The sequence below is a fragment of the Bufo bufo genome, chromosome 2 (genome assembly GCF_905171765.1).
Source record: "Bufo bufo chromosome 2, aBufBuf1.1, whole genome shotgun sequence".
NCBI classification, from domain to species: domain Eukaryota; kingdom Metazoa; phylum Chordata; class Amphibia; order Anura; family Bufonidae; genus Bufo; species Bufo bufo.
In genome coordinates this window covers 35,429,050-35,456,214 of record NC_053390.1, presented here as the reverse complement: position 1 = coordinate 35,456,214, position 27,165 = coordinate 35,429,050, and the positions used below count along the sequence as shown (strand labels likewise).

Genomic DNA, 27,165 nt, shown 5'->3' with positions numbered 1-27,165 from the left:
CAATTCTATGACGTTATGCAAAACGGAATGCCTTTAGATGCAATATAGAAGTCTATGGACTGCAAAACAGATCCGTCCCCTTTGCGTTATGTAGGGGAGGACTCTATGAGAAGGTGGTCCTAACAGTGATTGACAGCCTTCCCTCTATGAGGAGGCGGTCCTATAATTGACAGCCTTCCCTCTATGAGGAGGCGGTCCTATCAATGACTGACAGGCTTCCCTCTATGACGAGGCGGTCCTATCAATGATTGACAGGCTTCCCTCTATGAGGAGGCAGTGCTATCAGTGAATGACAGGCTCCCCTCTATGAGAAGGTGATCCTATCAGTGACTGACAGGCTTCCCTCTATGAGGAGGCGGTCCTATCAGTGACTGACAGGCTTCCCTCTATGAGGAGGCGGTCCTATCAATGACTGACAGGCTTCCCTCTATGACGAGGCGGTCCTATCAATGATTGACAGGCTTCCCTCTATGAGGAGGCAGTGCTATCAGTGAATGACAGGCTCCCCTCTATGAGAAGGTGATCCTATCAGTGACTGACAGGCTTCCCTCTATGAGGAGACGGTCCTATCAGTGACTGACAGGCTTCCCTCTATGAGGAGGCGGTCCTATCAGTGACTGACAGGCTTCCCTCTATGACGAGGCGGTCCTATCAATGACTGACAGGCTTCCCTCTATGACGAGGCGGTCCTATCAGTGACTGACAGCCTTCCCTCTATGAGGAGGCGGTCCTATCAGTGATTGACAGCCTTCCCTCTATGACGAGGCGGTCCTATCAATGACTGACAGGCTTCCCTCTATGAGGAGGCGGTCCTATCAATGATTGACAGGCTTCCCTCTATGAGAAGGCGATCCTATCAATGACTGACAGGCTTCCCTCTATGAGGAGGCGGTCCTATCAATGACTGACAGGCTTCCCTCTATGAGGAGGCGGTCCTATCAGTGATTGACAGGCATCCCTATTTGAGGAGGCGTTCCTATCAGTGATTGACAGGCTTCCCTCTATGACAGTCCCTGTGGGAGCTGGTTAAAGGATGGGAGTGGTAGCGGCCCTGATGTACTGTAGTTGTGTCATGGTGTCCTACTTCAGACCGTCGCTCTCTCGGGTCCGTTGCAGAGAAAGTTATAGCACTGAAGAATGAGGCCAGACTTGAACGTAACAAAGTTCTTTTATTAAGTGCAACTTAGTACTTAAAAGTACAAATGGTAGCAGACAGCTTTAGCGCTCTCTTCTGGCACGAACTGAGGAGGTATGGTGGCAGGTTGGTTGGTGATGATTCGGCACTTAGTTGATACTGGCCTAGCGATAGTTGTTCAATGATGAGTCTTCAGCCTGTTTTCCTCACTTCACAGCAGGGTCAGCAGAAGCTGGTTGTAGCAAGTCACTGCGCTGCACCTCACTTGACTCTGGGAAAAGGGTGCTCTAGGAGCTGCTTCCTCACTCCCAGGCAGTAGAAGGTCCTCACACATCCCCTCTCCACCTCAATCTCTTCTAGACTGAGTCCCAAGCTCAGCCCCACCCTTGGCAGGAAGTCAAACTATCCCACCCCTACCAAGAGTGGGAGGAATGGAATGATAAGTTCCATTCCTGTTTCAGAACATTGCTAACCATACGCCATTCAGGGGTATTACCTCCTGCTCTACAAGATGGTGCTGTCAGATTGCACTACATTTTCATGGTGACTGTCGAGAGGGCAGATCTATAGGCTGTAATATACAGAGAGAACAGAGGAAGCCAAACCTCAGGGACCGGAGCTGTAACAAGGACCTAATTAAATCTGGAGACGTCAGCTGCTGGGGGAAGTCACCAATGACAACAGATTAGATTTTCCTGGAAGAGATAAGGTAATGAATTGTGCGTTACTAGAAAGCCTCGTACCTCCATAGGTCTTGACATCTGCTCCCTGACAGATTGCTTTAGTCTTGTCTTCTTCTTTGGCCTCTACACCAAAACCATCTGAAGCACCTTGGGTTCCCATCAGTTCCATTGTCTAGAGACTTATAATGGAGACATCTAATATAATCTATTCTAGGATTATAATGCAGACAGGTCAGCTAGATTTGATCTTATAGGTCTTAGGGCAGCCATACATATCTGATAGCCATCAGCCGAAAGACCGCCATCTCTACCGACTCCCTCTCGGCTCCCTTTACATACAGTGGGGGAAATAATTATTTGACCCCTCACTGATTTTGTAAGTTTGTCCAATGACAAAGAAATGAAAAGTCTCAGAACAGTATCATTTCAATGGTAGGTTTATTGTAACAGTGGCAGATAGCACATCAAAAGGAAAATCGAAAAAATAACTTTAAATAAAAGATAGCAACTGATTTGCATTTCATTGAGTGAAATAAGTATTTGAACCCTCTAACAAAAAAAGACTTAATACTTGGTGGAAAAACCCTTGTTTGCAAGCACAGAGGTCAAACGTTTCTTGTAATTGATGACCAAGTTTGCGCACATTTTAGGAGGAATGTTGGTCCACTCCTCTTTGCAGATCATCTCTAAATCCCTAAGGTTTCGAGGCTGTCTCTGTGCAACTCTGAGCTTGAGCTCCCTCCATAGGTTTTCGATTGGATTAAGGTCCGGAGACTGACTAGGCCACTCCATGACCTTAATGTGCTTCTTCTTGAGCCACTCCTTTGTTGCCTTTGCTGTATGTTTTGGGTCATTGTCGTGCTGGAACACCCATCCACGACCCATTTTCAGTTTCCTGGCAGAGGGAAGGAGGTTGTCGCTCAGGATTTCACGATACATGGCTCCGTCCATTTTCCCGTTTATGCGAATAAGTTGTCCTGTGCCCTTAGCAGAAAAACACCCCCAAAGCAAAATGTTTCCACCCCCATGCTTGACGATGGGGACGGTGTTTTGGGGGTCATAGGCAGCATTTTTCTTCCTCCAAACACAGCGAGTTGAGTTAATGCCAAAGAGCTCTATTTTGGTCTCATCAGACCACAGCACCTTCTCCCAGTCACTCTCTGAATCATTCAGGTGTTCATTGGCAAACTTCAGACGGGCCTGCACATGTGCCTTCCTGAGCAGGGGGACCTTGCGAGCCCTGCAGGATTTTAATCCATTGCGGTGTAATGTGTTTCCAATGGTTTTCTTGGTGACTGTGGTCCCTGCTAATTTGAGGTCATTAACTAACTCCTCCCGTGTAGTTCTAGGATGCTTTTTCACCTTTCTCAGAACCATTGACACCCCACGAGGTGAGATCTTGCGTGGAGCCCCAGAGCGAGGTCGATTGATGGTCATTTTGTGCTCCTTCCATTTTCGAACAATCGCACCAACAGTTGTCACCTTCTCTCCCAGCTTCTTGCTAATGGTTTTGTAGCCCATTCCAGCCTTGTGCAGGTCTACAATTTTGTCTCTGACATCCTTGGACAGCTCTTTGGTCTTTCCCATGTTGGAGAGTTTGGAGTCTGCTTGATTGATTGATTCTGTGGACAGGTGTCTTTTATACAGGTGACTAGTTAAGACAGGTGTCCTTAATGAGGGTGACTAATTGAGTAGAAGTGTCTAACCACTCTGTGGGAGCCAGAACTCTTAATGGTTGGTAGGGGTTCAAATACTTATTTCACTCAATGAAATGCAAATCAGTTGCTATCTTTTATTTAAAGTTATTTTTTCGATTTTCCTTTTGATGTGCTATCTGCCACTGTTACAATAAACCTACCATTGAAATGATACTGTTCTGAGACTTTTCATTTCTTTGTCATTGGACAAACTTACAAAATCAGTGAGGGGTCAAATAATTATTTCCCCCACTGTATATGCCTTCGGACCGGCCAAATTCACATGAATGTATAAAGTAATGGCCTTGTAACAGCCGTTTTCAGAAGCAATTTTGTTCTTGGGGCTATTTACATGGATGTTTTTTTTCACGGACAGTAATCGTCTCTCAAAAAATAGATCATGTCCTATTTTTGGCCATGTTCACAGCCAGGCGGACTCCGTTGAAATCAATGGGACCATTTTTAACGGCCGTTTAGACAGGACTGCACCCGGCTTATCTCACACAAGCGGTACGAAGTCAGGGTCTGGTCAGTGGAAAACAATAACCCTCAGCATCTCCAAGCAACCATCAGTGAAAAACGCATTGCATGCGGGTGTCCCATTCACTTCTATGGGGCCAGAGCTGTGTCAAAAACACCCACAATAGAACACGCTGCGATTTTTCCTGAAAGCAGAGATGATCAGTGATAAACAATGCTCATGTGCACAGACCCATCAAAATGAATGGGTCAGGACTTGGTCCGGACAGAAAACTCGCTCGCGTGAAAGAGGCTAAAGGCCATTAAATATGGGTACAAAGGGTCTTTCAGGGGTTAAAATAAAAAAATACATATATATACATGTAGGATAATACAAATATATACATGTAGGATAATACATATATATACATGTAGGATAATACATATATATACATGTAGGAAAAAAAAGACCTCATCCACTTGCATGCCTGGGGGTACTCGCTCCTCACTGGAGGCAGCAGGACCTTAGCGTCAGGTCCTTCTGCCTGCAGTAAGTGTTCCCACTCGTGCAAGTGGATGAGGTCATTTTTTCCCCCGCACCAGCTGAATGTGGGCCACCAAGGAGAGCATTGTTCCTACTGGGGGGCACTAATGGGGGCATTAATCATAACGGGAGCATAAATCATACTGGAGGGCACCACGGGGGCCATTAATAATACAGGGGAAGCTATGGAGGTCTTTAATCATAGTGGGGGCCACTAATGAGGGCATTAAAGGGGTTATCCCATCTTAGACAATGGGGGCATATCGCAAGGATATGCTTCCATTGTCTGATAGGTGCGGGTACCACCTCTTGGACCCGCACCTACAATGAGAACGGAGCGGAGAAAGTGGAGGAGAGCGCACTGCGCGTGCGCAGCCGCCCTCCATTCATTTCTATGGAGCCACCGAAAATAGCCTCGGCTATTTCCGTCGGCCCCATAGAAATGAATGGAAGCGGTGGCCACCCACGCATGCGCGGTGCGCTCCCATTCACTTCAATGGGGAGAGGCGGGGAGCTGCGCCTGGTGGTGGACGAACCCAGGGAAACCCGGGATCCTCCAGCCACAACTCTCCCCGGCTCCGTTCTCCTTGTAGGTGCGGGTTCCAGAGGTGGGACCTGCACCTATCAGACAATGGGGGCATATCCTAGCGATATGCCCCCATTGTCTAAGATGGGATAACCCCTTTAATCATACTAGGAGAGGGAATTCATCATACTGGGGGGCACTATGGGGGCCATTTGATGTCTGGGGGCACAGTGGGGGGGGGCATTAAAAACGGATGCAAATCGGCTGCTAAAAACTGATAGATGTTAAAAAAATGGATGCACACACTGATGCATAAAAAATTGACAGCGCATCCGTTTTTAATGGTTCATTTTTTTTTCTGCTGTTGTGTTAATGCTCCATGTGTGTATTCAATGGGGCAGAGGGTAATAAAGCCACTGACAGACACTTCTGAAAAACAAAAAGTTTGGGAAATCAGGAAAAATATTCACTTTGCCTGATCCTTCTTGGGAGTCAGGAGCTGACAGCCAAACGCGCCATTTTCAGTAGATTCGGCGGACAATACACTAATGTGTATGGGGGTCTTTTGAATTCTTATACAGGGGCGCAGAGGTAGTCGTCACACTATGGGAACTTTTATGTCAAAAGGGTTTTGTTTTGTTTTCCCAAAAATGCACCAAATGGACTAAGCTTCAATACTGGCCAAGAGTGGGACTTGCAGACCATGTTGTTGACAATGACCATCATGCCCTGCTACAGAAGAGGGCAGTCTACTACCATATGACAAAAACTTACATGGGACGATTGATGCATACGTTCGGAGGACTGTTTAGACTTTTTTATTTGCTATAATTATAATGTATTACTTTATTATTTCTTGGAGCGGTAGGATTTTTAATGACTTGTTGTGACTTCTGTGAGAATACGGCTATCTGACACCAGGCACTTGGTCGTCTTCTTGTCATTATCTTCTTACTGCTGTGGAAGCCATCTTGTTATTTTTGTGCTTAGTTTAGCATTTGTTCGCCTCTTATGTATAATGAGGTCAGTTTTCTGCGTCGTCAGTTTCACAGCATTCACAGTTTTATTCAATTATGAAACTCCGTTTGTGACTCTCACATCTGTGAAAGCTGATGAGAAATTCTTAGAAGTGGTTGATTGTGTCTTTCCTGTAACAACACTTGAATGCAGCTCAGGGGGGATGAGCAGCGGAGAGGTTGCTACACGCTGATCCTGGCGGTCTGCTGGGCATCTACAATCCTCCCCTATACTGAAGAATCAGGTCATCTGAAACACCTGACTATGGAAATGTCACCTTTCTGTCCTGCATCCATCATCCCTCCATTCTGCATCCATCGTCATTCTATCCCACATCCGTTGTTCCTCTCTCATGCAGCTATCGTCCCTTTATCCAGCATCCATCATCCCTCCAACTTACATCCATCGTCCCTCTATTTCACATCCATAGTCCCTCCATTCTACATCCATCATCCTTCTATCCCACATCCATGATCCCTCTGTCCTGCACCCATCGTCCTTCTTTCGCACATGCATAGTCCCTCTATCCCAAATCCTTCATCCCACTATCCCACATTGATTATTCCTCCATCCCCATCCATTGTCCCTTTATCACCATCCTTCATCCCCTCTATCCCACTTCATCCTCCTTCTATCCCAGTGGTGGCAAACCTATGGCACGGGTGCCAGTGGCAGCACTCAGAGCCCTCTCAGTGGGCACCTGCGCCCTGGAAGTCTATGGTGTACCAATATGCCTTAGACCTTTCTGCCATTCATCAGCGCAGGGCGCACTATGAACAGCACGGGCAGCGCACTGAATGCAGGCTATTATAGCTAAATGATAAAGTGCATGGAAGATATACTATAGTGGACTGTAGTATTCAGGGTAAATTACTGTGTTGGCACTTTGCGATAAATAAGTGGGTTTTAGGTTACAGTTTGGGCACTCGGTCTCTAAAAGGTTCGCCATTACTATCTTGTATTCATCTTCTCTCTATCCCCAATCCCTCATCCCTCTATCTCATATCCATCATCCCTTTATACCCCATCTATCTATTGAGACTGAAGATAATGGATCTATTGAGACTATCCCCCATTCATTGTCCGTTTATCTCCCATCCATTGCCCCTCTATCCTCCATCCATCATCCCTCTATCCTACATCCATATTCCCTCTATCCTACATCCATAATCCATCTATCCTACATCCATGGTCCCTCCATCCTGTACCCATCGTACTTCTATTCCGCCTCCATCGTCCCTCTATCCTCCATCCATCATCCCTCTATCCTACATCCATCGTCCCTCTATCCTCCATCCATTATCCCTCTATCCTTCATCCATCATCCCTCTATCCTACACCCATAGTCCCTCTATCCTACATCCATTATCCCTCTATCCTTTATCCATCATCCCTCTATCCTACACCCATAGTCCCTCTATCCTACATCCATTATCCCTCTATCCTTCATCCATCATCCCTCTATCCTACATCCATCGTCCCTCTATCCTACATCCATAATCCATCTATCCTACATCCATGGTCCCTCCATCCTGTACCCATCGTACTTCTATTCCGCCTCCATCGTCCCTCTATCCTCCATCCATCATCCCTCTATCCTACATCCATCGTCCCTCTATCCTCCATCCATTATCCCTCTAACCTTCATCCATCATCCCTCTATCCTACACCCATAGTCCCTCTATCCTACATCCATTATCCCTCTATCCTACATCCATTATCCCTCTATCCTTTATCCATCATCCCTCTATCCTACACCCATAGTCCCTCTATCCTACATCCATAATCCATCTATCCTACATCCATGGTCCCTCCATCCTGTACCCATCGTACTTCTATTCCGCCTCCATCGTCCCTCTATCCTCCATCCATCATCCCTCTATCCTACATCCATCGTCCCTCTATCCTCCATCCATTATCCCTCTATCCTTCATCCATCATCCCTCTATCCTACACCCATAGTCCCTCTATCCTACATCCATTATCCCTCTATCCTTTATCCATCATCCCTCTATCCTACACCCATAGTCCCTCTATCCTACATCCATTATCCCTCTATCCTTCATCCATCATCCCTCTATCCTACATCCATATTCCCTCTATCCTACATCCATAATCCATCTATCCTACATCCATGGTCCCTCCATCCTGTACCCATCGTACTTCTATTCCGCCTCCATCGTCCCTCTATCCTCCATCCATCATCCCTCTATCCTACATCCATCGTCCCTCTATCCTCCATCCATTATCCCTCTAACCTTCATCCATCATCCCTCTATCCTACATCCATTATCCCTCTATCCTACATCCATTATCCCTCTATCCTTTATCCATCATCCCTCTATCCTACACCCATAGTCCCTCTATCCTACATCCATTATCCCTCTATCCTTCATCCATCATCCCTCTATCCTACACCCATAGTCCCTCTGTCCTACATCCATTATCCCTCTATCCTTCATCCATCATCCCTCTAACCTCCATCCATCATCCTTCTATCCTACATCCATATTCCCTCTATCCTACATCCATAGTCCCTCTATCATACCTCCATAATCCCTCTATCCTACATCCATGGTCCCTCCATCCTGTACCCATCGTACTTCTATTCTGCCTCCATCTTCCCTCTATCCTCCACCCATCATCCCTCTATCCTACATCCATCGTCCCTCTATCCTACATCCATAGTCCCTCTATCCTACATCCATAGTCCCTCTATCCTACATCCATAGTCCCTCTATCCTTCATCCATCATCCCTCTATCCTACACCCATAGTCCTTCTATCCTCCATCCATCATCCCTCTATCCTCCATCCATCATCCCTCTATCCTCCATCCATCATCCCTCTATCCTCCATCCATCATCCCTCTATCCTACATCCATAGTCCCTCTATCCTACATCCATATTCCCTCTATCCTACATCCATAGTCCCTCTATCATACATCCATAATCCCTCTATCCTACATCCATGGTCCCTCCATCCTGTACACATCGTCCTTCTATTCTGCCTCCATCGTCCCTCTATCCTACATCCATATTCCCTCTATCCTACATCCATATTCCCTCTATCCTATATCCATAGTCCCTCTATCCTACATCCATAATCCCTCTATCCTACATCCATAGTCCCTCTATCCTACATCCATAGTCCCTCTATCCTACATCCATAGTCCCTCTATCCTACATCCATAGTCCCTCTATCCTACATCCATAGTCCCTCTATCCTACATCCATTATCTCTCTATCCTACATCTATAGTCCCTCTATCCTACACCCATAGTTCTTCTATCTTACATCCATGGTCCATCCATCCTGTACCCATCGTGCTTCTATTCTGCCTCCATCGTCCCTCTATCCTACATCCATAGTCCCTCTATCCTACATCCATAGTCCCTCTATCCTACATCCATAGTCCCTCTATCCTACGTCCATAGTCCCTCTATCCTACTTCCATAGTCCCTCTATCCTACATCCATAGTCCCTCTATCCTACATCCATAGTCCCTCTATCCTACATCCATAGTCCCTGTATCCTACATCCATAGTCCCTCTTTCCTACATCCATTATCCCTCTATCATTCATCCATCATCCCTCTATCCTTCATCCATCATCCTTCTATCCTCCATCCATCATCCCTCTATCCTCCATCCATAGTCCATCTATCCTCCATCCATCATCCCTGTATCCTCCATCCATAGTCCCTCTATCCTACATCCATAATCCCTCTATCCTACCTCCATAGTCCCTCTATCCTCCATCCATCATCTCTCTATCCTATCTTCATAGTCCCTCTATCCTCCATCCATCATCTCTCTATCCTACATCCATAGTCCCTCTATCCTCCATCCATCATCTCTCTATCCTACATCCATAGTCCCTCTATCCTCCATCAATCATCTCTCTATCCTACATACATAATCCCACTATCCTACATCCTACATCTTGTAATAGTCTATAGACATTTCACCGTCCATTAACTCTCATTTAGTGCGGCTGCTAAAAATGGACAGACCCTGCTGCCCTGTCTATACAGACAATACAGGATGAAAGTGTGTCTCCAATATGGCTGCCCCTACACAGACAATACAGAAAGATGTGCCTCCAATATGGCCGCCCCAGGGAAAGTTTTAATAATAGAAAAATATTCTTTACCTTCTGCAGGCTGAGATGATCTGCAGGCTGATCACGGATGCTTTGTGTCAGGGTTTTGTCCTCTGTGTTTGCAGGTGACTCATCAGAAGAGATTGACTTGTCTGTGGTCTATCAAGCGTCAGCTAATGGCGATGTCAATACATTGACGGCAATCATCCGCGAAGACCCTTCAATCCTAGAATACTGCGATAATGAAGGTATGTGAGTCAGACATCATCGTGGGGGTGGGGCACAATCATTCCTATAGATCCAGAGACACTGTAAAATACCTTAACATCAGCCAGCTACCAATAGTCCGGTACCCCCTGCCGTCCGGCACTCATTGGCGTCCATGAATAATTTGCATTTCCCAGTCAGTGAAGATACTCTCCTTTTTGAGACTCATCTTTCCCCGATAGATATAACTTTACTGAACATGTTGTTTAAAAACATGAATGGAGAGGACAACACCAGGGCTGCATAGTATCTGCTAAAGAAGCGGTTTGTGCTCCAGAGCTGCACCTCCTATCTTAAGTGGAGATTCCATAGAAGGGCCACCCGGGGGGTAAAAGGAGGCAACAAGAATAAGGGCAGTGGTAAGTCATAGGTTTTCACCTGGTGAGGTGGAGCAGATGTCCCACAGGGGGCACTGCTGCAGCAGAGCAGGAAAACTGATATAGCGGAGCTGTAGACCTGATGCAGCAGAGTCAATCAGAAGACTGATGTAGCAGGGTTGATACAACAAAATTGACTGAAGACCTGTGAAACAGACTTACCCTAAAGACAAGTGTATGAAAGTTTAACGGGAGACCAGTGTAGAGTGAGGTAGCATAGTTGTAGCAGTGTATTGAAGTTTAGTATAGCAGAGTTGTAGCAGTATACTTGAGATAGTTATAGCAGAGAGTTATAACAGAGCTGATGATGCAGAATTGAGCACCGGTATAGATGAGCTGATGATGCAGTAGAGCTGGAGATCAGCATGAAGCAGTGTACTGGAGACTGCCAATGCTGATCATGCAGCAGAGTTGAAGACAGGGTATAGCAGGGTTGATGACTATGCAGTGGAGTTGAAGTCCTGTATAGCAGAGTTGACAACGCATCAGAGTTAACGATGGGTATAGTAGATTTGTTGATGAGCAGAATTAAAGACTGGTATAGAATTAAAGACTGGTATAGTTGGGGATGGCTGATGCAGATCAGCTGGTGGCAGATAGCAGGAACACTAGAGAATAAGCCAATGAGGTGACGTCCCATAGTCATCGATGCATGCCAGTGCACATGGAGAAAAGACTGAGCCAGCCTGAGGCTGTGAGGCAACGCATGGCACTGGATCTGGGACAGGTGAGTAGTACAATAGTAAGACAGGCTACCTGGAGAGGGCAGGAGGGACTATCAAACCATAGGCTTGGCTGTGAGGGAGGACAGGCTACAGCAGTATGTGCGAGTCTCCATCTCTGCATTACACAAGGAGATTCAATATATCACAGCGTTCTGAGTGATAAAGCCATAAAGTGACACTCACCCCTAAGGCCAAATGGCATCGCCTTAAGGCATTTAGTCAGACATGTCTCATGAAGACGTCCGTGGAACACGGTCCGTGAGATACCGGACTGGGATTGCAGGAACGCACAGCGTCATAGCAAACAATGAGGCCGTGCACTCCTGCAATGCCAGTCCGGTATCTCACGGACCGTGTTCCACGGACGTCTGCATGAGGCTTTATGGTGGATGAGAGCAAGTGGAATTTGGCATCTCAGGCCAAGGAGCTAACATCTTGAGCAGCTGGTTAACTAGCTGGGAGTCTTAATGTGTACATCTTTTCTCCATGATGCCTTCTTAGTGTAGATCCATCTGGTAGAGAGTCTATAGGACAGTGGTTCTCCAGCTGTTGTAAAACTACAACTCCCAGCATGCCTTAACAGACATGGATTACATCATGGCACTAGAGTGCTGTGTGCACAGTTGTCAGGGTGTCATTGCCCAGATTGCAGATTCAGCATGTGACTGGCCCTGGTATAACGCAGGTCCTGGAATATAAGTTTCCCCTCCGAGCAGAAACGCACTTGTGGCCTCTTATGTAAATCATTGCCTTGGGTTACGCTCACCTGCAATGTCGCCCGCATTTTGGTTCTGCACCGATGATCAGTGACAGCAGCGTAAAGTGAATGTCCACATTTCAACACCATTTACCTTTTATAATCTGCATAGGTTCAAAATGACGCCCTGATTTATTTCCTGTTATATTTTTATAGCAGTCAGAGCTCAATGTTACGGATACAGAGCAAATCCCCTGCATAGAGATAAAATATAGCATTCTTCTGTCTGCAGTCACCACTAGGGGGAGCTTTTGGAATACATTTTATATGTTCAGTGCTAGTACGAGGTAAGCACTTAAGCTCCCCTTAATGGTGGCTGTATATATCTGTATGCAGTAATCTCCTGAGCTCCCTCTAGTGGTGACTGCATATATCTGTATGCAGTAATCTCCTGAGCTCCCCCTAGTGGTGGCTGTATATATCTGTATGCTGTAATCTCCTGAGCTCCCTCTAGTGGTGGCTGTATATATCTGTATGCAGTAATCTCCTGAGCTCCCCCTAGTGGTGGCTGTATATATCTGTATGTAGTAATCTCCTGAGCTCCCCCTAGTGGTGGTTGTATATATCTGTATGTAGTAATCTCCTGAGCTCCCCCTAGTGGTGGCTGTATATATCTGTATGCAGTAATCTCCTGAGCTCCCACTAGTGGTGGCTGTATATATATCTGTATGCAGTAATCTCCTGAGCTCCCTCTAGTGGTGGCTGTATATATCTGTATGTAGTAATCTCCTGAGCTCCCCCTAGTGGTGGCTGTATATATCTGTATGCAGTAATCTCCTGAACTCCCCTAGTGGTGGCTGTATATATCTGTATGCAGTAATCTCCTGAGCTCCCCCTAGTGGTGGCTGTATATATCTGTATGTAGTAATCTCCTTAGCTCCCTCTAGTGGTGTCTGTGTAAGTCTGTATGAAGCAATATCATGAGCTCCCTCTAGTAATGGCTGTAAATATCTGTATGAATTAAGCTTCTGAGCTCCCTCTAGTAGTGGCTGTATATATCTGTATGCAGTAATCTCCTGAGCTCCCTCTAGTGGTGGCTGTGTATATCTGTATGTAGTGATCTCCTGAGCTCCCTTTAGTGGTGGCTGTATATATCTGTATGCAGTAATCTCCTGAGCTCCCTCTAGTGGTGGCTGTATATATCTGTATGCAGTAATCTCCTGAACTTCCCTAGTGGTGGCTGTATATATCTGTATACAGTAATCTCCTCAGCTCCCTCTACTGGTGGCTGTATATATATGTATGCAGTAATCTCCTCAACTCTCTCTAATGGCAGCTATTTATATCTGTATACGGTAATCTTCTGAGCTCCCTCTAGTGGTGGCTGTATATATTTGTATGCAGTAAGCTTCTGAGCTTCCCCTAGTAGTTGCTGCATATATCTGTATGCAGTAAAATCCTAAATTCCGTCTAGTGGTGGCAGAATATATCTGTACTCAGTAAGCTGCTGCACTCCCCCAAGTGGTGGCTGTATATACCTGTATGCAGTAACCTCCTGAGCTCCCTCTAGTGGTGGCTGTATATATCTGTATGCAGTAATCTCATGAGCTCCCTCTAGTGGTGGCTATATATATATCTGTATGCAGTAATCTCCTGAGCTCCCTCTAGTAGTGGTTGTATATATCTGTATGCAGTAATCTCCTGAGCTCCCTCTAGTGGTGGCTGTATATATCTGTATACAGTAATCTCTTGAGCTCTCCATAGTGGTGGCTGTATATATCTGTATGTAGTAATCTCCTGAGCTCCCTCTAGTGGTGGTTGTATATATCTATAAGCAGTAATCTCCTGAGCTTCCTCTAGTGGTGACTGTATATATCTGTATGTAGTAATCTCCTGAGCTCCCTCTAGTGGTGGCTGTATATATCTGTATGCAATAATCTCTTGAGCGCCCTCTAGTGGTGGCTGTATATATCTGTATGTAGTAATCTCCTGAGCTTCCTCTAGTGGTGACTGTATATATCTATATGTAGTAATCTCCTGAGCTCCCTGTAGTAGTGGCTGTATATATCTGTATGCAGTAATCTCTTGAGCTCCCCCTAGTGGTGGCTGAGTATATCTGTATGCAGTAATCTTCTGAGCTCCCCCTAGTGGTGGCTGCATATTTCTGTATGCCCGACCCGTCATGATTTTTAATAAGTCTGTCTCTTAATAATTTGGCGCATCTTACACTAGCAGACTTTGTACTTAGACTGGCATAGAAACACCTTTCTGCCCTATGAGGGGAATTTATCATTGTATTTACTGTAGGATTCTGTGAGAAAAAAAGCTGCAAATCTTGGTGCAAACCAAAAATGTACCACTTTTGGAGATTTTATGCTGTTCTTGCCTATTTTAAAAAGAAGGCATGGTTAGCTATGTTAATTAGGAGTACACAAGATTTATCAACGGCAAAAAGTTGCATAAAAAGGAACAATCTTATTCTAGTAAAGAAACTGGAGTAAAATCTATAGACAAAAGTGTTAGGTTTAAAGATGCATCAAATTTATCAAACGATGTGCAACTTACGTCAGCGCAGACAATATCTTCAAATATTCCCCACTAACAAATTCCCGCTGTGCCTATGGAAGCCTCTGGGAGATAAGCGCCTATTTGTAGAACAGGGGTCCATTGAGTCTACAGAGGCGCCGCTCCTCACAGACATCAATGTAAAACCAGAAAAGACCTTCGATCATTGTTAAATGAAAAGTTCTGCAATTTTCTACCATGCTTTGTGTTTCAGTTCCTCAACACTTAATTTCTGCTTACTGTCAGTGAATAGAAGCATTCAACAAGCTCCTAGATAAACCATGCACATGGTGATTGTATTCCTTAAATACACTGTGCTGCTGTTTCCACAGGTTGCACTCCTTTGATGCACGCTGTGTCCGGACGCCAGGTTGATACTGTGAAGCTGCTGCTGAAAATGGGAGCGAATATCAATACACAAGACGCCTGTGGGAGAACAAGCCTGTCCTTAGCAACGTATCTGGTAGAAAAACATTGAACTTAGAAACAGTAAAAAGAAGTAATGGGTGCACCTTGTTTCTGCCATGGGACACCGCTACCCCCAGTTGTAGCCACCTCACCTGAGCTCCCTCTAGTGGTGGCTGTATATATCTGTATGCAGTAATCTCCTGAGCTCCCTCTACTGGTGGCTGTATATATCTGTATGCAGTAATCTCCTGAGCTCCCTCTAGTGGTGGCTGTATATATCTGTATGCAGTAATCTCCTGAGCTCCCTCTACTGGTGGATGTATATATCTGTATGCAGTAATCTCCTGAGCTCCCTCTACTGGTGGCTGTATATATCTGTATGTAGTAATCTCCTGAGCTCCTTCTAGTGGTGGCTGTATATATCTGTATGAAGTAATCTCCTGAGCTCCTTCTAGTGGTGGCTGTATATATCTGTATGCAGTAATCTCCTGAGCTCCCTCTAGTGGTGACTGTATATATCTGTATGCAGTAATCTCCTGAGCTCCCTCTAGTGGTGGCTGTATATATCTGTATGCATATTAGCAAAAATTACAGCAAATAAGTAAGATATTCTTTCTGTTTCTTTTTTTATTTTTTGTTTCAAAAATAAAGTATAATAACATACGGCAGTACGTGTGTAAACGTTTTCGGCTATGCAAAGCCTTCCTCAGACACTGTGCCGCAGTGTGATGTGGATATGATGGTGAAGAGAGGGTAAAGTTTGTGCCAATGGAAACGGAGCTATGCTCCAAGTACACCAAAATTGTACACCAATTTTGGTGTACTTGGAGCATAGCTCCGTTTCCATTGGCACAAACTTTACCCTCTCTTCACCATCATATCCACATCACACTGCGGCACAGTGTCTGAGGAAGGCTTTGCATAGCCGAAAACGTTTACACACGTACTGCCGTATGTTATTATACTTTATTTTTGAAACAAAAAATAAAAAAAGAAACAGAAAGAATATCTTACTTATCTGCTGTGATTTTTGCTAATATACTACCCGGGGTGGGAACCCTATACACAGCAGCAACCGACTGTTTGCAAAAACAAATTTTTGTCTATATCTGTATGCAGTAATCTCCTGAACTCCCCTTGGTGGTTGTACAGTATATATCTGTATGCAGTAATCTCCTGAGCTCCCTCTAGTTGTGGCTGTATATATCTGTATGCAGTAATCTCCTGAGCTCCCCCTAGTGGTGACTGTATATATCTGTATGCAGTAATCTCCAGAGCTCCCTCTAGTGGTGGCTGTATATATCTGTATGCAATATATCAATCAGAAGTCACACTCACCAGATCTTGCGGTCGACCAGAATGCATCAGCCCACCTGGAGCCCTAGATCCACACAGGCTCCTGAGTATACAGTCCAATGAGCAATAGCGGAGGCAGCATATCCGGTGAAAAAAATACCTTCATTGGGAACTGCTTACATGTAAAAACGTGGTTACAGGAAAATTGCTACGTTTCGGCTATGACATAGCCTTTGTCAAGCATAAAGTGATCCCCAATTACCCCGTCTTAAAAAGTAGAAGCCACACCTCCACAAACGGACGTGACCAATGACATACTTCAATCATGAATACATTATCCACCCTATAACAGGTGCGTGAATACATAATCACCTCATATACATACAACCATCCTCCCATGTATAGGGTGAATCACTAAGGAACACATACCTCCATGCAGCACGCCAGTATCGCTTCCCCCTGCTTCAAGAGCGCATGTGCAGGGAGGCGGAGTCTTGCAATCACCTGCCTGGCTCTGGTCACATAATCACAAACCAGCCCGTCCTAGCGATCAACAGTGCCGCCGAGTCGCCTCCAACTCCTCCCTCAGAACGCGCTCTGTTGCTAGGGACGCTTAACTGACCGCCCGCTCCAGACTGCTGACATCAAACATCCCCACAGTATATTGAGAGCGGAGCGATCATACATCAATCTCCAGCGATGGAGGGGGGCAAATTCCTCCACCGCTGCCTTCTGCGTCATGGAGCTGAAATTCTTAGCTACAGGTTTATCCACTTGTGCCCGTCTAATGTTGCTTTTATGGGAATTAATGTGTTCGCGGGCCTCCATTGTGGTCTCACCTATATAGATGAGGCCACAAGGGCATGTGATCATATACACCACGTCACGAGACCTACATGTGTAAAACTCTTTTATTTTATAGGGTTTACCGCTGTAGGGATGGGCAAAGGTATCACCCTTCACGATATTGCCACAGTTGCAGCAACCAAGGCAGGGATAACAACCCATCCTCCTTGGCGCCAGATACCTTTGTCCATCCCCCGGGAATACCCCATTTCTGTCTTAACCAATTTATCTTGTAAATTGGCGCCTCTTTTGTATGCCATCATGGGAAAATGCTCAAACTCGCCTATCATAGGCAACCCTTTCTGTAGGATATGCCACTCCTTACGTATAATACGTGCAATCTCCCCACTATAGGCACTATACGTGGAATCAAAGGGAATACGTTTTTGTTCCTTGCTCTTCTTTTTACCTTGAAGCGTAGACTCACGGTCAACAGCCGCCACCTTTTGTTTCATTTTGTCCACCAATTTGTACGGATAACCCCTATTAAGGAATTTTTTCCCCATCTCGTCAACTCTAGTACCAAACTGTTCATTATTAGACACCACTCGTCTCACTCTCAGGAGTTGACTCCAGGGGACTGACTCCACCATCCGACGGGGATGGTTACTGTCAAATTTCAACAGGTTGTTCCTATCAGTTGGTTTATGATAGATATCAGTAGCGATCATCCCATCTATAATGTATACCCTTACATCTAGAAATTGTAGTTCAGTCGGAGAGACCGTCATAGTAAATTCCAGGCCTGGTACCATCATGTTCAGATATTGATGAAACATCTGCAATTCATCCAGGGTGCCACCCCAGATCACAAAAATGTCGTCGATGTAGCGCCACCAACACCAGGCTCCCCCAAAGTGGGTCGACCCATATATGAACTTGTCCTCCACCTCAGCCATTAACATTTTAGCATACGTGGGGGCCACATTGGACCCCATGGCCACTCCACGCTGCTGCTGGTAAAAGGTGTCCCCAAGGCGGAAGTAATTCCGCCTCAGGACCACCTCAAGAAGTTGGAGGACAAATCCGCGGCCGCTCGGGGAGAGCCCGGTGCCGGCCAGGGCCACATCGACGACATTCAATCCAAATGCATGTTCAATGGATGTGTAGAGTGAGACCACGTCAAAACTGACAAGAACAAGAAGAGGGTGGGCAGGCAGACTCAAATCCCTTAATTTCAACAAAAAATGGCTGGCATCCCTGATATAGGACGGGGCGCTGGTGGCATGGACACGTAATACCCTATCAAGGAATATGGCCACATTACTAAAAATCAACCCCCTACCCGATACAATCGGTCGGCCAGGGGGATCGACCAGGCTCTTATGAATCTTGGGAAGTACATAGAACAGGGGAGTGACCGGGTGTTTAATCCTGAGAAACTCACTAACATCCCTATCAATGATGCCCTCCACAAGGGCTTTACTGATGATGTCCTCCAGGATACGTATAATGTCCCACTTGGGATCATTCTGTAATTCTATATATATCTCCCGGTCACTCAACTGTCTATGCACCTCCCGATTATAGCCACTCGTGTCCATCACCACCACCGCCCCGCCCTTGTCAGCCGGTTTAATAGTCAAGCTCATATTCTGTTCTAATTGCGTCAATGCCTCCCTCTCTCCCCTTGTCAGGTTCAGCGAAGAGCCCATCCCACTACCTTCTCTCAATCGATCAATCTGTTGAGACACGATATCAATATAAGCCTCCACAACATGATTGTTGTGGGGAAGTGCAAAATTACTCTTAACACTTAAATCCAATGCTTTTAATGCGAAATCAACATCATCACCAATGTCAGATATCGGTCCAGTGGTTTTCTCCCCCTTTGTGAAAAAAAATGCCTTAAGTCTTAACAATCGATAAAACCGGTGTAAATCCAGTTCCAAATCGAACCAATTTCTCTCATGTCCAGGACAGAAGGACAGCCCGCGTCCCAATACTTTTAAATTGATCATCAGTTAATGCGCTTGTTGAAATGTTTACAACCAAATTATTGATTATATTTGGTGTCGCCTCGTCGTTCTCCCCCTTGCACCCCTGTGAGATTTCTGATACGGTGGAGGTAGACTTTTTCTGGGATCTGTGATGTTTCCTTCCCCCCCTACGGCACCGTCGCTTGCGCCTAATGGGGGAGGTCCTAAAAAAGATGCTTTATTCACATCATCAGATGAATCAGAATCGCCAGTCGTAAAACCAAACCAGCTCTGGTCAAACTTCCTTCCCTTCTTCCTACGTGGCTTATTCTGCATCTGTTGCCAATTATATACCTGGCCCACCTGATAGTCCTCTAAATCACGGTAACATATATCTGTATGCAGTAATCTCCTGAGCTCCCTCTAGTGGTGGCTGTATATACCTGTATGTAATAATCTCCTGAGCTCCCTCTAATGGTGACTGTATATATCTGTATGCAGTAATCTCCTGAGCTCCCCCTAGTGGTGGCTGTATATATCTGTATGCAGTAATCTCCTGAGCTTCCTCTTGTGGGGTTAAATACATCTGTATGAAGTAATCTCCTGAGCTCCCTCTAGTGGTGGCTGTATACATCTGTATGCAGCGATCTCCGGAGCTTCCTCTAGTGGTGGCTGTATATATCTGTATGTAGTAAGCTCCTGAGATCCCCCTAGTGGTGCCTGTATATATCTGTATGCAGTAATCTCCTGACCTCCCTCTAGTGGTGACTGTATATATGTGTTTGCCGTAATCTCCTGAGCTCCCTCTAGTGGTGACTGTATATATCTGTATGCAGTAATCTCCTGAGCTACCTCTAGTGGTGGCTGTATATATCTGTATGCAGTAATTTCCAGAGCTCCCTCTAGTGGTGGCTGTATATATCTGTATGTAGTAATCTCCTGAACTCCCATTGGTGGTTGTACAGTATATATCTGTATGCAGTAATCTCCAGAGCTCCCTCTAGTGGTGGCTGTATATACCTGTATGTAGTAATCTCCTGAGCTCCCTCTAGTGGTGGCTGTATATATCTGTATGTAGTAATCTCCTGAACTCCCATTGGTGGTTGTACAGTATATATCTGTATGCAGTAATCTCCAGAGCTCCCTCTAGTGGTGGCTGTATATACCTGTATGTAGTAATCTCCTGAGCTCCCTCTAGTGGTGGCTGTATATATCTGTATGTAGTAATCTCCTGAACTCCCATTGGTGGTTGTACAGTATATATCTGTATGCAGTAATCTCCAGAGCTCCCTCTAGTGGTGGCTGTATATATCTGTATGTAGTAATCTCCTGAGCTCCCTCTAGTGGTGGCTGTATATATCTGTATGCAGTAATCTCCTGAGCTCCCTCCAATGGTAACTGTATATATCTGTATGCAGTAATCTCCTGAGCTCCCTCTAGTGGTGGCTGTATATATCTGTATGTAGTAATCTCCTGAGCTCCCTCTAGTGGTGGCTGTATACATCCGTATGCAGCGATCTCTGGAGCTTCCTCTAGTGGTGACTGTATATATCTGTATGTAGTAAGCTCTTGAGATCCCTCTAGGGTTGGATGTATATATCTGTATGCAGTAATCTCCTGAAATCCCTCTAGTGGTGGCTGTATATATCTGTATGCAGTAATCTCCTGAGCTTCCTCTTGTGGTGGCTGTATATATCTGTATGCAGTAATCTCCTGAGCTCCATCTAGTGGTGGCTGTATATATCTGTATGCATTAATCTCCTGAGCTCCATCTAGTGGTGGCTGTACATATCTGTATGCAGTAATCTCCTGAGCTCCCTCTAGTGGTGGCTGTATATATCTGTATGCAGTAATCTCCTGAGCTCCCTCTAGTGGTGGCTGTATACATCTGTATGCAGTAATCTCCTGAGCTCCATCTAGTGGTGGCTGTATATATCTGTATGCAGTAATCTCCTGAGCTCCCTCTAGTGGTGACTGTATATATCTGTATGCAGTAATCTCCTGAGCTCCATCTAGTGGTGGCTGTATATATCTGTATGCAGTAATCTCCTGAGCTCCCTCTAGTGCTGGCTGTATATATCTGTATGTAGTAATCTCCTGAGCTCCCTCTAGTGGTGACTGTATATATCTGTATGCAGTAATCTCCTGAGCTCCATCTAGTGGTGACTGTATATATCTATATGTGATAATCTCCTGAGCTCCCTTTGGTGGTCATGCATATATCTGTAGTAAGCTCCTGAGCTCCCCCTAGTTGTTGCTGTATATATCTGTATGCGGTAAGCGATCACGATCCCCCTAGTGGTGGCTGCAGGCAGCAAGATTTTATTACGCCACTGTACAGGGGATTTGGAGCTCTGTTTTAGAAAAAAAACTAAGCTCCAACTGCCATAACGATATAATAGAATGTGATCAGCACAGAGTTTGAACTGTGTATATTCAGAAGTAAATACATATTATGCAGCACAGAATATTATACCTATAAAAAAAAGAAAACTAAATAGTGTTTGCTGCAGAATTCACTTTGCTGATGCATTCAGAAATGTGTGTAGCATGCCCAGGTGTATGGCTGAGACAGCTGCCGTGTGCTGATAGGCACTTAGCTCTATGATAACGTTACCTAGACACCTGGCGAGAACAAGCGTGGTAAAGTAAGCAAGAAGCTCAGTGATCAATGGCTGTTTGCAGTGCATGGCTGTCACTAGGGGAGAACATGAGGGGATATAATCAGACCTTCCTCTCACCACAACTTTATCCTTACAGCGCAGGCACATAGGTGTACAGCGTCCATTATTATCTACTGCAATGCGGCTCTCCAGCTATAACAAGCCTACAATTCCTCGCATGCTGGGAGTTGTAGCCTTGTTCCAACTGGAGCTGTGGCATAGCGTGGGTTGCCGACTCCCAATTATTTCAACCCCTAATCTGTGGACACGTCCCACAAGACCACACATGAATAGGTCCCTCGGGGGTGTCTATATAACATATTCATATATTTAATGCAAAGGTGGCGGCTTCTAAAGACCATGCAATGCAATCCATTCTCTTTGCTGCAGACGAGGAGTCTCCAAGGGCCCGCAGATCTTGAATACGATGAAATGTTGATGTTCAAAGTGCTTAGTACAAAGTGCAACTCCAGTGACACCGAGTGCCCGCTCTGCCATCTGAATTGCAAAACTGGCATTGGGGGCAGGGCGTGCATGGCGATCACCAAAACTTCTCGTGCTACACTCCTGTGCATGCGAGGCTTAATGAGCGCTAATTTCTTGCTAATAGCTTTTCTCAGCATGATTGTCTAGTGTAGAAAACTCATTTTTATAGACCCTATTTGGAGTCTGTGTAAAAATAGGGGGAAAGGGTAGTGCTCTTGTCCAAAAAGCAGCTACAATGGAAACATGTCTCCATGGAGGACCCAACACATCTGTGCAGTTCGTGAGGAGCCTACCGATTTCAATGGGAATGGTGTAATTCTTACATTCTCCAGTGGGGGCACTGCAGGGAAGTGAATGCTTGCTGCCAGGCCCAATGATTCTAAAATTAAGGTTTTAAAAGCTCTTCTACATGTAGTGCAGAAAATAAGTGTAGAACTGAAGTTCTCTGTTCCAGTGACTGCGAATCCACAGGGGTCAAGAGACACTGGTTCAGAGCCCCAAGGAACAGGCCGAGATCAGGGCTGGCAGAGTTTGTGCAATCCGTGAAACAGTCCGAGGTCAGGGCAGGCAGCTAAGGGTTAGAATGGAGATCAGGCAAGATGTCTGACTGAAAGAACATTGGGAAATACAATATTGCATTATGGAGAGCGCCTAAATGGCATGAGGAGTCTTATAGGCCAGGTTGAGAATTCTCAGACAAGACCCAACAGTATTTTCCATACTTCATGTCTTCTCCTTGCAGGGGTGGCTGGAGGGCTGCATGAGTTTGCTCAGGAACGGAGCCAAGCAGAACATCCCTGATAAAAATGGCAGACTTCCTCTACATGCCGCCACTGCGGAGGCCGATGTCAGGTAAGACACATGATACATCCAGCCACATAATGAGCCCCGCAAGACTAAGCGAGCCTGGGGCAAATATTTGGGCCACAATACACCCTGAAATGCCACGATGCTTACTCGGGGACTGATCACAGGAAGGGTAAATGGGGCAATCACTCATGGGCCTCCACCAGCTGACCAGATGTCTGAGGGTAGCCGGCAGACCGTGCCATGTTTTTATTATTATCTTGACTAACATAATTCACTATGTATAAAAAAGAAGGGACCCCAACTTTAGAAAGGAGAGGCTGACCCCTTACAATATTTGTCCAGGGGTCTCCCTTAGTGTTTGTCTAGGTCTGTTCATGCTCCATCGTTCATAGTCATGTACAGGGGGGGCTCCTGTGCAAGAACAGTAAATATATAGACCCAAGACCATACCTGTCCTAAATACAGACCCCAGACCAGACAGTCCTTTATACAGATCCGGGGCTTGAACCCTCTGTATACAGACCCCAGACCTTTATATAGGCTCCCTTGTATAAGGCCCCAAGACCAGATCACCTATGTGTTTGACTGTTGGACATAGGGAACTACTTTTGTCTTTTTCTTCTGCAGACTTTTATCAGTTCTCCTCCAGCAGTCGACTCTGAGTGAGATTAACCACCAGGACAACGAGGTGAGAGATGGCGGGTACAGGGACACTTAACGGTCACACGTTTTTCAGACCTAAGAGATGCCCTGATTATGTTTTTGGTGAGGGATGGAAGGAGGTGAAATATGTGCAGCAATTATGTCATTTCCATGATCACAATGATGAAATGCATCTCATTAGCTGATATTACATTAGAAGTGTTTTGGAGAAGGACATTCATCACTGAAATCCTGTGAACATTCTTGATGTTCCTCTCATCTATGACAGGGGATGACGTCACTGCACTGGGCAGCATTTCACAACCGGCAACAACATGTGCAGAACTTGCTGCAAAAAGGAGCCGATCCGACGTTGGTGGACAAAGATTTTAAAACAGCTCTTCACTGGGCGGTCCAGGTACGGCGAAAGGGGGGTCTATCTACCTGCTGAAGGTGCAACACTGAATGGTGAACTTCTCCTGATGAACTTCATTGCAGTAGCTATATACTCCTGTCAGTAAAGGTTGCCCAGACTTCCTGTCTGAGTAACCACCAATTCATTAGATATGGTTATGAGCAAAGGCATAGAGAGGAGGCTCCATAACAAAGATTAAATTGAGCCTCCTTCTGTTGCTTGGTTTTGCCACCCAGGACCGTGGGCCTCATGTTTGTTTCCCATTCCTCCCCTTTCCATGACCGTTGGACGAATTCCTACTTTCTAGTAAGGGGGAATATTTTTGGCCAGTGAATGGTGTACATGATCTCAACATGCAAGGACAGCTAGGAAGTGCTATGTTTGGCTGCTCCTGTTCAACGCTCCACTCTGATGTGGGTGTTGCTCCTCCAGCCTCTTTCCTTAGGGCCTAGGGTAGTGCACTCACCCCCACTTGCTAGCTAACTACCATGCAGGTGCAGTGTGCCTGGCCCTCTGTATACAAGAGGCTGCAGCATTAGTTCAAGAGTATTTTCAACTCTCACGCCACCTAATAGCAAAGTGGATGAGTCCAACCAGGGCTGGAACCCTTTCTCCATGGGCCCCCTCTATGGTTCCCACATGTTTGGCTACAGTGGCCTCAGAGCAATGCATCTATTGGAAAAATAGCAACTCATACACAAACTTGTCAGATCCCGCATGCGGAAACTGCGCAACAAATTGTGCATGCTGTCAGAAAACAAACTGGGTAATAGTGGGTGGTCCTGAGTGAGGGACCCCCAAGGATCACGTCCTTATGTTCTAATAGGTGATTTTTGTTTCAACCTGGTAACGACATGCAAAATGACTATTGACAGCTGTGATTTCAGAGTGGAAACAGAGTTCTGTGCTCTATAATCCTGGATCATGAGCAGGGGCAATCCACCATCAACTATGATGATGAAAATGGGAAGACATGCATGCACATAGCCGCTGCTGCAGGATACAGTGACATCATCTGCGAACTGGCCAGAGTAGCAGAATGCAATCTGCAGGCCCTCGATGTGGATGACAGGTACTGTGATAATGAGAACATTCACGCATGTCAGCGGATCTGGAGCGGTGCATTGTGTAGTATTGGGGTCCCAAACTCTTGTCTGATCAATTTATTATTATTATTTATATATATATATATATATATATATATATATATATATATATATATATATAGAAATAACAAAAAGGGCAGCACTCCAGAAAGTAAAAGAAGAAAAAATCTTTAATTACCCATACGGGACAAGCGACGTTTCGGCTCAATGTGTGAGCCTTTCTCACACATTGAGCCGAAACGTCGCTTGTCCCATATGGGTAATTAAAGATTTGTCTTCTTTTACTTTTTGGAGTGCTGCCCTTTTTGTCATTTTTATCTATTTGGATTGGCTTTTATCCACACTGGGCCAGCTGCACCCGTATTTTTTCCATTGACGGTGCTGCCACTGAACTCTTTTGTTTCCTTTTATATATATATATATATATATATATATATATATATATATATATATATATGACAGATATATACAACCAGCACTAGAAGGAACTCATAAGTTTACTGAATTCAAATAAGTCATCACTAGAGGGAGCTCAGTAGCTTACTGCATACAGATATATACAACCACCACTAGGGGGACCTCAGGAGCTTACTACATACAGATATATACAGCCACCACTAGATGGCGCTCAGGAGATTACTGCATACAGATATATACAACCACCACTAGGGGGACCTCAGGAGCTTACTACATACAGATATATACAGCCACCACTAGAGGGAGCTCAGGAGATTACTGCATAGAGATATATACAGCCACCACTAGAGGGAGCTCTGGAGATTACTGCATAGAGATATATACAGCTACCACTATAGGGAGCTCAGGAGATTAATGCATACAGATATATACAGGCACCACTAGAGGGAGCTCAGGAGATTACTTCATACAGATATATACAGCCACCACTAGAGGGAGCTCAGGAGATTACTACACACAGATATATACAGTCACCACTAGAGGGAGCTCAGGAGATTACTTCATACAGATATATACAGCCACCACTAGAGGGAGCTCAGGAGATTACTACATACAGATATACACAGCCACCATCAGTTAGAGCTCAGGAGATTACTACATACAGATATATATAGCCACCACTAGAGGGAGCTCAGGAGATTACTGTATACAGATATATACAACCACCAGACACTACTCTGAATGCCACCCATGAAATACAGGGATGGGTCTGGACTGTGCCTGCCACCTGTGGTACTGCAGAGATATCTCCTTATCATATGTATTTGTCATTTTCTGTGCAGAACTCCGCTGCACTGGGCTGCAGCCGCCGGAAAAGCAGATTGTGTGCAGATGCTGCTGAAGTTAGGAGTAGATATGAACCCCAGGGACATCAATGAAAATACGCCCCTGACCTATGCCATGTACTGCGGGCACACCGCTTGCATCAAGCTGCTTTCTCAGGAAAACAGGTAACATCCTCTGAATACCAACCATCCGCAGAAAACATTCATATGTTATTTGGCGCAAGTGTGTGTATCCTCAGAAAACGACAGGTTATAAAAATCAGGATTTTATTATAGACATTTAATTTAAGTTATTTTTATGTTTGTCTGGAGTCCTACAGTACAGTCGTTGGCCACTAGAGGTCACAATAAGCTGTTTTCTGCAGCTAACTCTTCAGCTTTGCTGTATAGACTAGGACAGATGAGCACAGTTATCTCATTATTGTTAGAGAGAGGGTAATATAAAGACAGCTCTACTGTACTACTGGAAGCCAGAATACTAACTTATACAGATATATACAGCCACCACTAGATGGCG

General features: G+C 45.3%; 1 protein-coding gene across 4 annotated transcripts in view; it reads left to right on the top strand.

The window, feature by feature from the left end:
- Positions 1-27,165, top strand: part of ANKRD55 (ankyrin repeat domain 55) — a 63,560-nt gene that overhangs the window by 17,434 nt on the left and 18,961 nt on the right. For 3 of the 4 annotated variants that reach the window (XM_040420917.1, XM_040420913.1, XM_040420916.1), the window contains 7 exons: positions 10,290-10,412; positions 15,128-15,258; positions 23,156-23,265; positions 23,851-23,911; positions 24,155-24,283; positions 25,168-25,352; positions 26,646-26,813. In XM_040420917.1, the coding sequence (XP_040276851.1) occupies positions 10,290-10,412; positions 15,128-15,258; positions 23,156-23,265; positions 23,851-23,911; positions 24,155-24,283; positions 25,168-25,352; positions 26,646-26,813 (907 nt within the window). The remainder of the gene's footprint in view (positions 1-10,289; positions 10,413-15,127; positions 15,259-23,155; positions 23,266-23,850; positions 23,912-24,154; positions 24,284-25,167; positions 25,353-26,645; positions 26,814-27,165) is intronic. The other variant, XM_040420915.1, reaches the window with a different exon arrangement.